Below are 12,945 nucleotides of genomic sequence, written 5' to 3' on the forward strand. Positions count from 1 at the left end.
CATCTGGTGCGTCATTCTCCGACCCCCCACCGGGTTGGAGAATCGCCGGGGGCTGCCGTGAATCCCGCCCCCGCCGGTTGCCGAAGTCTCCGGTACCGGATATTCGGCGGGGGCGGGAATCGGGCCGCGCCGGTTGGCGGGCCCCCCCCGCTGGATTCTCCGGCCCGGATGGGCCGAAGTCCCGCCGATAAATTGCCTGTCCCGCCGGCGTGGATTAAACCACCTTTTGAACGGCGGGACAAGGCGGCGTGGGCGGGCTCCGGGGGGTTCCCCACACGGTGGCCTGGCCCCCGATCGGGGCCCACCGATCCGCGGGCGGGCCTGTGCCGTGGGGGCACTCTTTCCCTTCCGCCTCCGCAACGGCCTCCACCATGGCGGAGGTGGAAGAGACTCTCCTCACTGCGCATGCGCGGGAAACTGACAGCGGCCGCTGACGCTCCCGCGCATGCGCCGCCCGGGGATGTCATTTCCGCGCCAGCTGGCGGGGCAACAAACGCCGTTTCCGCCAGCTGGCGGGGCGGAAATCCCTCCGGCGCCGGCCTAGCCCCTCAATGTTGGGGCTCGGCCCCCAAAGATGCGGAGCATTCCGCACCTTTGGGGCGGCGCGATGCCCGTCTGATTGGCGCCGTTTTGGGCGCCAGTCGGCGGACATCGCGCCGTTGGGGGAGAATTTCGCCCATGTGCAACACTTAAAATTACTTTTCCGTGCGAATGAAATTAAGGGGGAGGAGGAAGCAAAGAATAATTTTGTTAATTGCCTGTGGGGTACAGACATATACAGCGGGATTCTCCGCAATTGGCGCAATGGCCCAACGCCGGCGTCAAAAACGGCGCGAACCACTCTGCCATCGGGTCGACCGGAAGTAGCAGAATTCTCTGCACTTCCGGGGGCTAGGTGGACGCCGGAGGGGTTGGCGCCGTGCCAGCCGGCGGCGAAGGGACTGCGCGAGTCCACGCATGCGCCAAAGGGCCAGCGTGATCCTGCGCATGCGCGGAACCGCCGGCGTATTCTGGCGCATGCGCAGGGGGGGTTTTCTTCTCTGCGCGGGCCATGGCGGACCCCTACAGGGGCCGGCGCAGAATGAAGGAATGCCCCCACGGCACAGGACCACCCGCAGATCGATCGTGGGCCAGTTCACCTTGGGGGCCCTCCATGGGGTCGGTTCCCCCGTGCCCCTGCGAGGTCTGCACCAGCCGACTTACCTGCCAGGTCCCGCCGTGTGGGATCATGTCCAATCCACGCCGGCGGGACTGGCCAGAAACCCACGGCCACTCGGCCCATCGGGGCCCGGAGAAATGCCGGGGGGGCGCTGCCATTGGCCCCTGACCGGCGTGGCGTGAACCCCGCCCCAGCCCAAAAACCGGCATCGGAGAATATGCGCAGCCCCCGGAGATTCTCCAACCCGGCGGGGGGGTCGGAGAATCCCCCAATAGTCTGATTCTAAGCTTAATGTCCCCAGATGTTCCAATAGTAAAACATTCACAGAGATCATGGGCTAGATTCTCCGTCGGTGGGATCTTCCCTTTCGCCGGCAGCGCACTCATGCCCACTGATTTCCCGGCGGTATGGGGGTGCCCACAATGGAAACCCCATGGCCGCCTGCCGGGACGGAGAATACCGCTGCTGGCGGGTGCAGCATGATGGAGAATCCCGCCTCATAGGGTTACTCAAAGGGTAGTACCACCCCAAGCCCCCAGTAATTCTACAGCATTACAAATTTAATTCGACCAAAGGAGCCCCAGGGGAGACAATTTCAGCCTTCGTGGCAAAGCTAAAAAAATTGAAGCATTGCAATTTTGGGAGTACCTTAAATGAGCTGTTGAGAGATCGTTTAGTCGTGGCATTAATGAGGGGTCAATGACAATGCTGTCTGCCTTCCTGAGGCAACGTGAGGTGCAGAGAGAATCAATGGGTGGGTGGCAAGCTTGTGTAATGCGTTGGGCTGAGTTCACCACACTCGCCACATTTGTCAGTGTCGGCTCAATAGATTGAGTGCTGACAAACAGAAACTCAGTGGAGCCGAAGGTGAAACAGGTGATACTGTATGGATAGAGGAATGAGGAAGCTTCAGAGGAAATAAAGCCTGACCAGATTATGAAAGCCCAGCTTAGCTGTGAGGATGGGTATCGTCCTCTGGGGAACAAGAGTGGTTGTTCCCAAGCCAGGAAGAGAACTATTACCGAAAGAGTTACAGATTGCCCATCCGGGCATATCTAGAATGAAGATTCCAGTGAGAAGCTACATGTGATGGCCTGGCATCGATGCTATAATCAGAGTGGTTAAAGCACTACAATCAGCGCCAATTTCAGCAGAAGTTACATCCATGGGAATTGCTAAGTCGACAGTGGGTTAGGGTCCATGTCGACTATGTGGGACTATTTGGTGAATGCCATTCAGTGGATAGAGGCGTTTGAGGTGAGATGCACAACTGTTTGTGCCACAGTTGAGAAGCTGCACCAGGTTTCACAATCCACAGGATGCCAGAAGACCTTGTTTCAGACAGCAGAACGACTTTTATTGGTGCTGAGTTTCAGAACTTTATGACTTTTAACAGAATAAAACATATCAGAATAGCACCGTACCATCCTTCATCCAATGGTCTGGCCGAGAGGGCAGTGCAGACTTTCAAGGCTGACTGGAAGACTCAACCACCCGCTCATCTTTAAACATCAAGTTGACTAGTCCCTGCTATCATATAGGATCACCCTGCATATGACTACTGGAGTCTCTCGCGTTGAGCTGCTGATGGGTTGTGGGTTGAGCACCAGGTTAAATCTGGTGTTCCTAAATTTAGCAGGGAGGGTGGAAACAAGCCAGAAGAACCAGAAGAGGAACCACAATTCATTTAAAAGTGCAAGAGCATTCGAGGTAGAGGATTCAATGTTTGTGAATTTCATTAATGGACCAAACTGGGTTCCAGGAATTGTTGTGGCCAGAACAGGGCTGGTGTCCTATGAGGTTAAAGTGCAGTACAAGATTTTAAAGAAGCATGAGACCCACCTGCATGGGGGAGAGCCGTGCCAAGAGCCACTGCTACGACCTGATCCAATTGTGCCAGCAGCAGGCATTGTGTATTGTCAGGGCTCCAGTGGGGATAGATTAGGGTCGAGCTTGGGGTGATGGTGGAAATTGGGGGCAGGGCTTGGGAGGGCCGATTGGGGTCAGATCTTGGGCGGGGCAGAGATTGGTGTCAGGCGTTGCAGGGGAGATCTGGGCCATGGGTGTGGAGGTGTGGAAATTGGGGTCAGGGATTGCCAGGGGTAGATTGAGGTCACGACTTGGGGGGGGGGGGGGGGGGGGAGGCATGGAGATTGCAGTCAAGGCTTGGGAGTGAAGGTGAGGGTCATGGCTATGGGGCATGGAGATCAAAATCAGGACTTGGCAAGGGAATATTGGGGTCAGGGTTTTTGGGGAAAAGATTGATGTATGGCAGGAGAGATTGGGGTTAAGGCTCTAGGGTTGTGAGCTTGGAGGGGAAGGTGTGGGTGGAGGTCAGGATTCTGGGATTGGGGCATGGGGAAAGCTCGGCATAGGGCTAGGAGGAGGAGTCGTTGGAGGACTCCACAGAGAGAAATGGAGATTTGAGTCAGAGCTCCAGAGGAGATGGAGATCAGGGGTCAGGACAGTAGGTGGGACATTAGAGGTTAGGCTATCGGGGTTTTGGAGGAGATCAGGGGTCTGAGCCTAGAGCAAGATCGAGAGTTAGGGCTGCGTAGCGTTCAGGAATTAGTTTGAGGTGACACTGAATTCAAGGTTTTGGGGGGTGCGTCAGGGATCAGGGCTGGGTGGAGATTGGGGCTTAGGGTTGGGATAGTCAGAGCCTGAGGGCTAGATCTGGGTTGGGGGCGGGGGTGGGGAACAGTCGGAGGATGCCATTAGGGGTTATGGTGATGCAATTTCTGGCCATAATGATTAGTCAATTAAACACATAATTTGCATATTCTCAAGCAACCAGGCATCAAAGGAGTTTATTTTAAAGTGAGTTCCTATCACTGGCAGGGTTTAGTGCCAGTGATATGCTGTTAGCAGCTAAAAATCCAATTTGGAAGGTTTTTCTTTGACGTGTACGTGCTTCAAATTTGTGAAGAATTTTAAAAATGTTTTCAAATTAGGGGGAAATTTAGCGTGGCCAATCAGCCTACCCTGCACATCTTTGGGTTTTGGTGTTGAGACCCACGCAGACACGGGGAGAATGTGCAAACTCCACATGGGCAGTGACCCGGGGCCAGGATTGAATCTGGGTCCCCGGTACCGTGAGGCAGCAGTGCTAACCACTGCACCACTGTGCTGCCCTGACTTCTAATGCTTCAGACAGGTTATTTAGTTTTCCAATTTTAGACCTTCTAGATCAAAATTCTAATTGTTATACATCCAGATTCCAATTGGCTAGATTCTCACATCGTTTGCCCAGTGATTGAAGATGTTGAATCTGGCTCCCCACCCCCCACCCCTCATGAAATGCTTCACCTAAACCTCTTCAAAACATAAATATCACACTTGCTAATATCAAGGTCTTAACTGCTGTCTGGTTTTCTGAGACTGTAGTTCACAGATTCTTTTGTGGATTCAGATGTTTAACTGGTGAAATGGCTCCATCAATATATGTTTTAGGCTGGGCAAGTAAAACTGACTTTTAACATTAGAGCTGTGCGCAAAGTGCATGTCTACCTGCTAAACTTGTTGCTCTTAAAGATTCCTGACTCTTGGAAGACCTAGAACGACCCTGGTTCTTGTGTTTGCCACCTGCTGATCGTGTACTCCGGATGTGGACCTCCGTGGCTTTGAAGAAGGCCACCATGAATGGTTGTTTATTCTGAGGCCCAAGTCTTCCTATCAGGCTTGCCATCTTGGGATTGACACTTTGTCCTTTAAAAACAAATTTTTAAAAATTAGTTTATTCACCATTACGTACGTCTTTACCTATGTACAATTCTGCTGCTTTTGCTGTTCTTCTATCTGTGTAATTGCAGCATTAACTTTCCTCAGGCCACCACAAATGCGTACCAATTTAGAGAAGATCTAATGACCATTCTTTCCTCATCTAAATAGCTGACTGGGAACCAAAATTGTAAAGAGAGATATTCTAGGCCTTGAAAACGACGCAGACGGGATTTACTGGGGATTCAAGACTTCAGTTACATAAAGAGACAAAAGGAAATAGCTTGTTCGCCTTAGAATAGAGAATGGCAAGGGGAGATTTGATAGAGGTGTTCAAAGCCATGGACATTTAGATAGAGTAAAGAAAGAAAAGTGTTTCCAATGTCTAAATGGTTGATAACCAGAGACACAGATTAAAGAGACTGGCAAAAAAAAAGTTAACTTGGAAGAAAAACTTTGAGTGGTTAGGGTTTGGAATGCTAGCTGATAGGAGAGTGGAAACAGATTCAGTAGCAACCTTCAAAAGGAATCGGATAAATATTTGAATGAGAAACAATTGCAGAGATATGTCAAAAGATCGTGAGGCGAGGGATTAACTCACTAGCTCACCGAAAGAGCCAGTAGAGATTTGATGAGCTAAATGGCCTGCTTCGATCTGCAGAGCACCTTGGGATTTGTTACATGCTCCTGCTAAAGTTGATGGTGAAAATAAAGCTTGCTATGGTTAAATTATGGAAGCATTACATGTGGATAAATGGAATGTAATGATGCTGGGTTGACTGCAGGTTAGAAAGCATTTTCAAAATTACTTGAAATATAGGTTAATGAAGGAATGTGGGATCAAGAACAAAAATAACAAAGTAAAGCATTAAATCACAAAAGGTTTTTGATCCATCAAATTTCAACCATACCGAATGCAGACTCTGTATACATAGTCAACCTTACCTCTTCATTAATCTCCTGAGGGAGAGTTCTATCGAAATTCTTTCTGATTGACAAACATTTTTAAAAATCGTACATAATAAACATATATATTCCCTCAAGGAATAAAATTCCTCAGGAAAAGAAGTTTGACCATTGCTAACAAGAAAAGTGATAAATATTATTAGATAATTTTATATTTATAAAAGAATAATAAACAGGGATTGGAAGGATTTTAGACTTCAGAAAAGTAGGGCCAAAATATTGATAAACAAGAGAAAATAAATTATGAGAGTAAGTAAGAGACACAGGCTGGATTTTCGCCAAGTCGGGATGATTTGGAACCCTTTAAAAATGGCGAGAGGATCCAATTCCAGGATTACCAACCCCATTCTCGAGATGTAGGATTTTCAAGAGTGCCTTTAAAGGGTGTGGATTGGTTCCTATCAAAAGCCCTCATCTGGCACTCCCAACATGGCCAGCTCCATTGTGGAAATAGGCATGTCCTCCTCCTCTGCAATATTCAGGGAGTCAGGCTGAGTTTTTGAAGAGTTGTGGTTCATGGGCCCTCAGGGAAGTTGTCTGCTTTCAAGACATCAAACAAAAATGTAGGGCAGGATCTTTTTAAAATAAATTTAGAGTACCTAATTCTGTTTTTCCAATTAAGGGGCAATTTAGCATGGCCAATTCACCTAACCTGAACATCTTTTTCTGTGGGGGTGAGACCCACACAGACAGAGGGAGAATGTGCAAACTCCACACGGACTGTGACCCGGGGCCGGGATCAAACACGGCTTCTCAGTGCCGGAGGCAGCAGTGCTAACCAATGCACCACCATGCTGCTAGGGTGGTGACTGCAGTGGAAAGCCTGGAGCACACCATCAGAAGCATGAGTGGTGGTGTCCAAAGCATTTCTAAGTCAGTGGACACCATGGCTGTGGGCCTCGACAGCATGTCCTGCTTGCTGAGAAACGTGACCCCGAAGCAGGTGTACCTTGGCGAGGCGCTGCCGAGCATGTCCCACATGTCCCAGTCTCAAGTGGGCATTGCCGAGGCACTCCAGAGCATGTCCCAGTCACTGGGGTCCGTCCCAGTCTCAGGATGGACCTTGCTGGACGCTGCAGAACATGTCCCAGTGTCAGGTGGGCATTGCCGAGGCACTCCAGAGCATGTACCAGTCGCTGAGGAATGTGTCCCAGACACAGGTGGACATTGGCATGGCACAGCAGAGTGTGGCCCGGTCACAGAGGAGAATCGCTGGGGCCATAGACACCATGTTGCAGGCAATGGGGAGCCGCCAAGGCTGGCAGAGCCAGATAACGCAGGGGCCTCTGGAGCTCAATATAGCTGCCCCTCCATCCCAGGGTGACCCCCAAGCTCTATGAGCACTGACAGGGAGGAGGGTGATCTGGATGCCAACCCGGAGCTGCCCTACAGGGAGATGACGGCGAGAGAAATGGGCCGGGAGGGGTGATGGGGGGATGGGTGGGGACAGGTGCGGGGATGGATTTGGAAGAAGGGCGGAGGGGATGAGATGATGGACAAAGCCACGTCCTATGAGAAGCGGGCAAAGATGAAGGCCCCCTGGCCCTCCGAGCATCCACCCTCCGGCTGGCCCTGAATGTCCTCCCTGGGAACATTCCCAACACCCCTCCTGGTCTGGCTTCTCCTCGTCCTCCTTCTCTGATGAGGCTGTATGTCCTTCCCCCTCCACCTCCAGCACAGCATGTGCTGTTCCAGGTTGTGGAGGGGCACTGCTGACCACTACAAAGTGGGCGACCTTCCGTGGGGTGTACTGCAGTGCACCATCAGAGCGCTCAAGGCATCTGAACCACATTTTAAGCAGTCCGATGCACTGCTCAATCACAGCATGAAATGGCAACATGGGCCTCGTTATATCGTGTCTCCGCATCGGTCACTGGCCTCCACACTGGCGTCATTTGCCAGCACCCAAGCGGGAACCCCTGAAATCCCAAGAGCCAACCGGTCACCCTGGGGTGTCCTTCAAAGATGCCAGGGATCTCCAAGTGTCCCAGGATCTAGCTGTCCTGCACACTCCCTGGGAAGCTTGCATACACGTGCATGATCTCGAGGTGGTGGTCGCACACAAGTTGAACATTCAAGGAGTGGAACCCCTTCCTGTTCGTGAAGTGCGCTCCGAGACTGCCCAATGCATGCAAGATGACAAGTGTGCCATCTGTTACTCCCTGCACCTGGGGCATCTTGGCGATGGTGGAGGATCCTGGTGCACGGCAATCTTGATGGGCCTAGTCCAGGCCAAAGGTTATACAGTCAGTTGCACGGGCAAACGCTGTTGGCTACGTCATGCCACACATGTGCCTGCTCGAGCCCTGGAATGAAAGGGGTAAAAGTTCAGAGACAGGGACCAGTTGGTATCGTCCTCCTTCACATGGTGCCATATGGAGGCTTTGGAAAGGGAACAGAAGAGGTTTACCAGGATGTTGCCTGGTATGGAGGGCATTTGCTATGAGGAGAGGTTGGATAAACTTGGTTTGTTCTCACTGGCACGACAGAGTTTGAGGGGCGACCTGAGAGAAGTCTACAAAATTATGAGGGGTATGGACATAGTGGATAGTCAGAGGCTTTTTCTCAGGGTGGAGAGTCAATTACTGGGGTACATAGGTTTAAGGTGTGAGGGGCAAAGTTTAAAGGAGATGTACGAGGGAATTCTTTTACACAGAGGGTAGTGGGTGCCTGGAACTCGCTGCTGGAGGAGGTGGTGGGAACAGGTACAATAGTGACGTTTAAGGGACGTCTTGAAAAAAAAAATATATTTAGGATATGATTAGAGGGTACAAGCCAGTGAGAACAAGCCGAGTTTACCCAAACTCTTCTCATAGCTGGAAGGTTTTAGGTTTCGAGGTTTCAGGGCAGCATGGTTGGTGCAGGCTTGGAGTGCCAAAGGGCCCGTTCCTGTGCTGCACTTTTCTTTGGTCATTGTTTGTTGTTTGACGTCTGAACACCATGGGCTGTCACCGACCTCCAACTCCGGTCCCTCCCTGGCCTGATTGGCGGCCGAGTACTCAGGGTGTGAGGTAGGCTCCTGCATATGGGCTGCCGCCGTGACTCTCTGTGGACGTTGCTGCCGCTCCCTTCTCTGGCGTCTGGCCACCTCGACTGCCAACACCATTGTGAGGGCAGCTGCTGCGGGGTCCACAATATCATCCATAACTGTAATATCCGTTAGGAATTGAAGAGGGCGTGACACCAATAATCAATTTGGGCCTCCACCCTGGTACCTTCGAATTCCCCACGCCTCCCCCACCCTTACATTCCCCGCCATCTCTCAGGGTGCAATCCAATGAGCCGGTTGTGTTGGGAGACCGTACCCTGCACATGCACCCCTGGAAACAGCGGGGCCCCTGGGCACTGCACCCCAAACCCCAGACCTCAGATTCCCGCCAGTAACACATCTGGGACTGGGCTCAGGTGTTCCCCCTCTCCCCCATGCCCCGCCCTCTCCTACCGATCCACAAAACAACCTTCTGGTCGATGGCGTATCCTCAGTGCTGCGGCCCAGCTCTTGGGTGTTTGATTGTTGGCTGTTGCCCTGACGGCGTTAAAGCCTCCAATGTTCAGGCAAAGTGTCCATTCCTTACGGTCTGATTGGGATGCTAGGCAGTAGCATTTGCCTGCAACATGGCATGTCTACCCATGGAATCCACTTGGGAGCTGTGAAGTGCTCACATAGTCAACATTGCCAATTCCCTATTAGCGATAGCCTTCAGTTGTGCAGCCAGAGGTAGCCACAGTCAGTGGGAGTTAAAGTGACGTTCGCCATATTATCATGGACGGGGCTGTGTCCAGGCAGGAGCTGAAGTTGCCCTGGGTATGGGCATATATGAATAAAAAGCTTTGGGATTCAGCTTAATCCTACTTGTAAGGACTTTTCATGACCCCTCCTAGCCCTCCTAATTTCTTGCTTCAGTACCTTCCTACTTTCTTTTTACTCCTCAAGAGTTTTGACTGGCCGCACCCTTCTAGACCGTCCAAAAGTCGCCTTTTTCTTTTTGACGAGGTTAATATCCCTCGTTATCCAAGGCTCCCTAAAATTCCCATACTTATTCCTCGTTCTCTCAGGAACGTGACTTTCTTGAATCCTAATCAACTGTTGCCTGAAAGACTCCCACATGTCCGATGTTGATTTACTATCCAACAGCCGCACACAATCCAAATTTTTCAATTCCTGTCTAAAATTATCGTAATTTGCCTTTCCCCAGTTTAGCACCTTAAGACGAGGGTTATCCATGATTTGTTATGTTGTAGGTGTAACATAAGCGGCTTCCTTGTGATGCACTTGACAAAGGAAGGTTCAGACGTGGAGATAACTTCAACACGTTTATTAAACTATTTACACTTCTATTACTCGGGTTCGACACTACTGCTAATCCTACTATAGCTCCCCAGGCTGACGAACCAGTTGCTGCAATCCACATGGTGGGTGTAATATTGAATCAACCCTGTGTCTCTACTCACTGACTGTCTCCACTGGAAAGAGGCAGATCATGTGTGTGGTGTCCTTTATATATGGGTTGGTGTAATGCCCCCCTGTGGTCGTGTCACCTCTGTGTGTATCGTGAATGTCCATTGGTCATGTCCTATCTAACTGATCTATTGGTTGAGTGTGTGTGTGTGATGTCTCCAGTGCTCCCTCTAGTGTCTAGCTAGCCTACATGCATTTACATTGATGCACATCACCACATCCCCCCTTTTTTATATGTTACATATTTTCTGCACACTTTGAGAAAATTGAACAAAAAACAGGTAGATAGGTTAAGGTATATACAAGTCATGGGAACAGTGATTAAACAATAAGTCCAAATCATTCGTGTGAGTTCAAAAACCATCAATCATCACGGTCAAATGTCTCTCTTGGTTATGAACGCCATCAACGTCCCTGTGCCACAGGAACCAAGAAGTGGTCAAATCACTTCGCTGTCTGATTTGGAGTCCCTTTCTTTTTTCGATGTTTGTGATGGTGCTGGCGGATGGCATCTTGTAGCTGATAAGGTGTTGACGTTGAAGAGGTACCATCAACAGTATCATTCCAGGTCATGGATGTACCATATGTTGAAGTTGGATAAGACTGTCCATACTGGTTCTGGCCACATGCTATGCAGGAAGGGTGATCCTGCTGAGAACCATTGAAGCTTGTCGAATTGGAAACAGAATTGCTGCTCGCATAAATGCCTGGTGATGGTGTGAAACTAGAACCTTGCATCTGATAGGAATATGCTGTCAGGCCAGGCTGGGGTGCAGCATATCCTGAGCTGTAACTAAGGCATCCAGTCTGTAGTGCAAATTGTGCTTGCGGTAGTCCTCCTTCGGTCTTGATTCAATAAGTGGGCAATCCGTAGTGCTGGCCTGTTTGAGAATATGCTGCATAGACTGCTGGCTGCTGCATGCCTAAATACTGGGTTTGTCCAGCATGAGCTGTCATTGGCTGCACTGCTGGTGTGGAAAGAATGTGTGGATATTGCTGTGGTGAATATTGGTGTATTCCTCTTGGACTGTAGCCGCTGCTTGTTATTACTGACCCAGTGTAATTGTTAAGTGATCCATCTCCTGTCGTTGTGGCATCTGCTGTCACCCTGAGTGTGCCATCACTGAGGTTGCGGCACTCCCTGTCTGGAGTAAAGTCCGGCTTACGTGAATCAGAGTCGGCGTTTGGTTGCTCCCCATCTGGAATCTGGTCTGTTTTAACTGAGTCAGTGTTGGTTTGTTGATGCTCCCCATCTTAGCAGGTTCACTGGAGTCAGCTGAGATTTCTTGAAGCTGCACGTCTGGAGTCGGAACATGCAGGAATGCATTGACTTGTGGAGAGGTTCGAGCGAATGAGGGTGAAAGTATCGTGGTGTCACCGGAGTCACCAGTGGTCTCACAGTGATCGTCGAGCGCTTCTGTAGACACTAGCAGAGGTCTGTCACTTTGCACATCTTGCATGGGAAGTGGGATGCTTGTGGTGATCCACTGTAATTGGAGATGTAAGGTAGGACCTGCACTACAGGTTCGCTGGTAGCTCCTGCCGGCTGGCTCCGCCCACGGAGGACTGTATAAATATGCATGACCTCCAGTGCGCTGCCATTTTGCCAGCTGCAGCAGGAGGCCTCGCATCTGACTGTAATAAAGCCACAGTTGTACCCAATTTTAGTCTTTGTGCAATTGATCGTGCATCAATTTATTACTGTCAGATTTTCCACAGAATGGATATCCGAATTACGCCCGATCGCCTGCAGCTGGATCCGCACTCGCCCGGCACCAGGAAAGACTTTACTCACTGGCTAGCATGTTTCGAGGCTTACATCAACATGGCGGACCCCGCGCCAACGGAGGCTCCGAAGATAAATGGCCTGTACTCCATACTGAGCTGCAGCGTGTTCCCGTTGATCCAAGACGCCACGACTTACACAAAAGCGATGGAACTCCTCAAAGAACACGACACACAGAAGGCAAACACGCTCTTCGCCAGGCATGTACTTGCCACCCGCTCGCAACTACCTGGTGAGTCCATCGAAGACTTCTGGCAGGCCCTAATTCCACTCGTCCGGGACGCCGAACACGCGAATCTCCTCATCCGCTATGCCTTCGTGACGGGGATTGCGTCGGACCGCATCCGACAACGATTGCTGGAAGGGGCCACGCTCGAACTGGCGGAGACAAAAACGTTGGCGCTCTCCATGATGGTCACATTCCGTAACGTACAATCGTACCTCTCCCGCCGCGCTGCCCACCCTTCTACCCCTTCTTACCCCTCCTGGACCCCGCCGATGACCTCCTCAGCTGGGGCCCTGCCTTCGCAATACGCCTGCGCCGCACGCCGATCCACGCACCCCGGGGGTCCCCGCTGCTACTTCTGCGATCAGCAGAAGCACCCCCGCCAACACTGCCCGGCCCGTACTGCAGTTTGTAAAGCCTGCAGTAAAAAGGGCCACTTTGCAGCTGTGCCCTCTCTTAGCTCTCCTAATCCCTTTCTTCAGTTCCCTCCTGGCTATCTTGTATCCCTCCAACGCCCTGTCTGAACCTTGTTTCCTCAGCCTTACATAAGTCTCCATTTTCCTCTTAACAAGACATTCAACCTCTCTTGTCAACCATGGTTCACTCACTCGACCATCTCTTCCCTGCCT

The 12,945-nt window shown here is 51.0% G+C and overlaps 1 protein-coding gene across 1 annotated transcript in view; it reads right to left on the reverse strand.

Moving 5' to 3' along the window:
- The window catches only part of bmp7b (bone morphogenetic protein 7b), a 257,005-nt gene that overhangs the window by 19,922 nt on the left and 224,138 nt on the right, over nt 1-12,945 (reverse strand). Inside the window, exon 4 of the mRNA XM_072514510.1 lies at nt 4,670-4,867. Within this exon, the coding sequence (XP_072370611.1) occupies nt 4,670-4,867 (198 nt within the window). The remainder of the gene's footprint in view (nt 1-4,669; nt 4,868-12,945) is intronic.

Source organism: Scyliorhinus torazame, chromosome 8, assembly GCF_047496885.1.
Source record: "Scyliorhinus torazame isolate Kashiwa2021f chromosome 8, sScyTor2.1, whole genome shotgun sequence".
Lineage (NCBI taxonomy): Eukaryota > Metazoa > Chordata > Chondrichthyes > Carcharhiniformes > Scyliorhinidae > Scyliorhinus > Scyliorhinus torazame.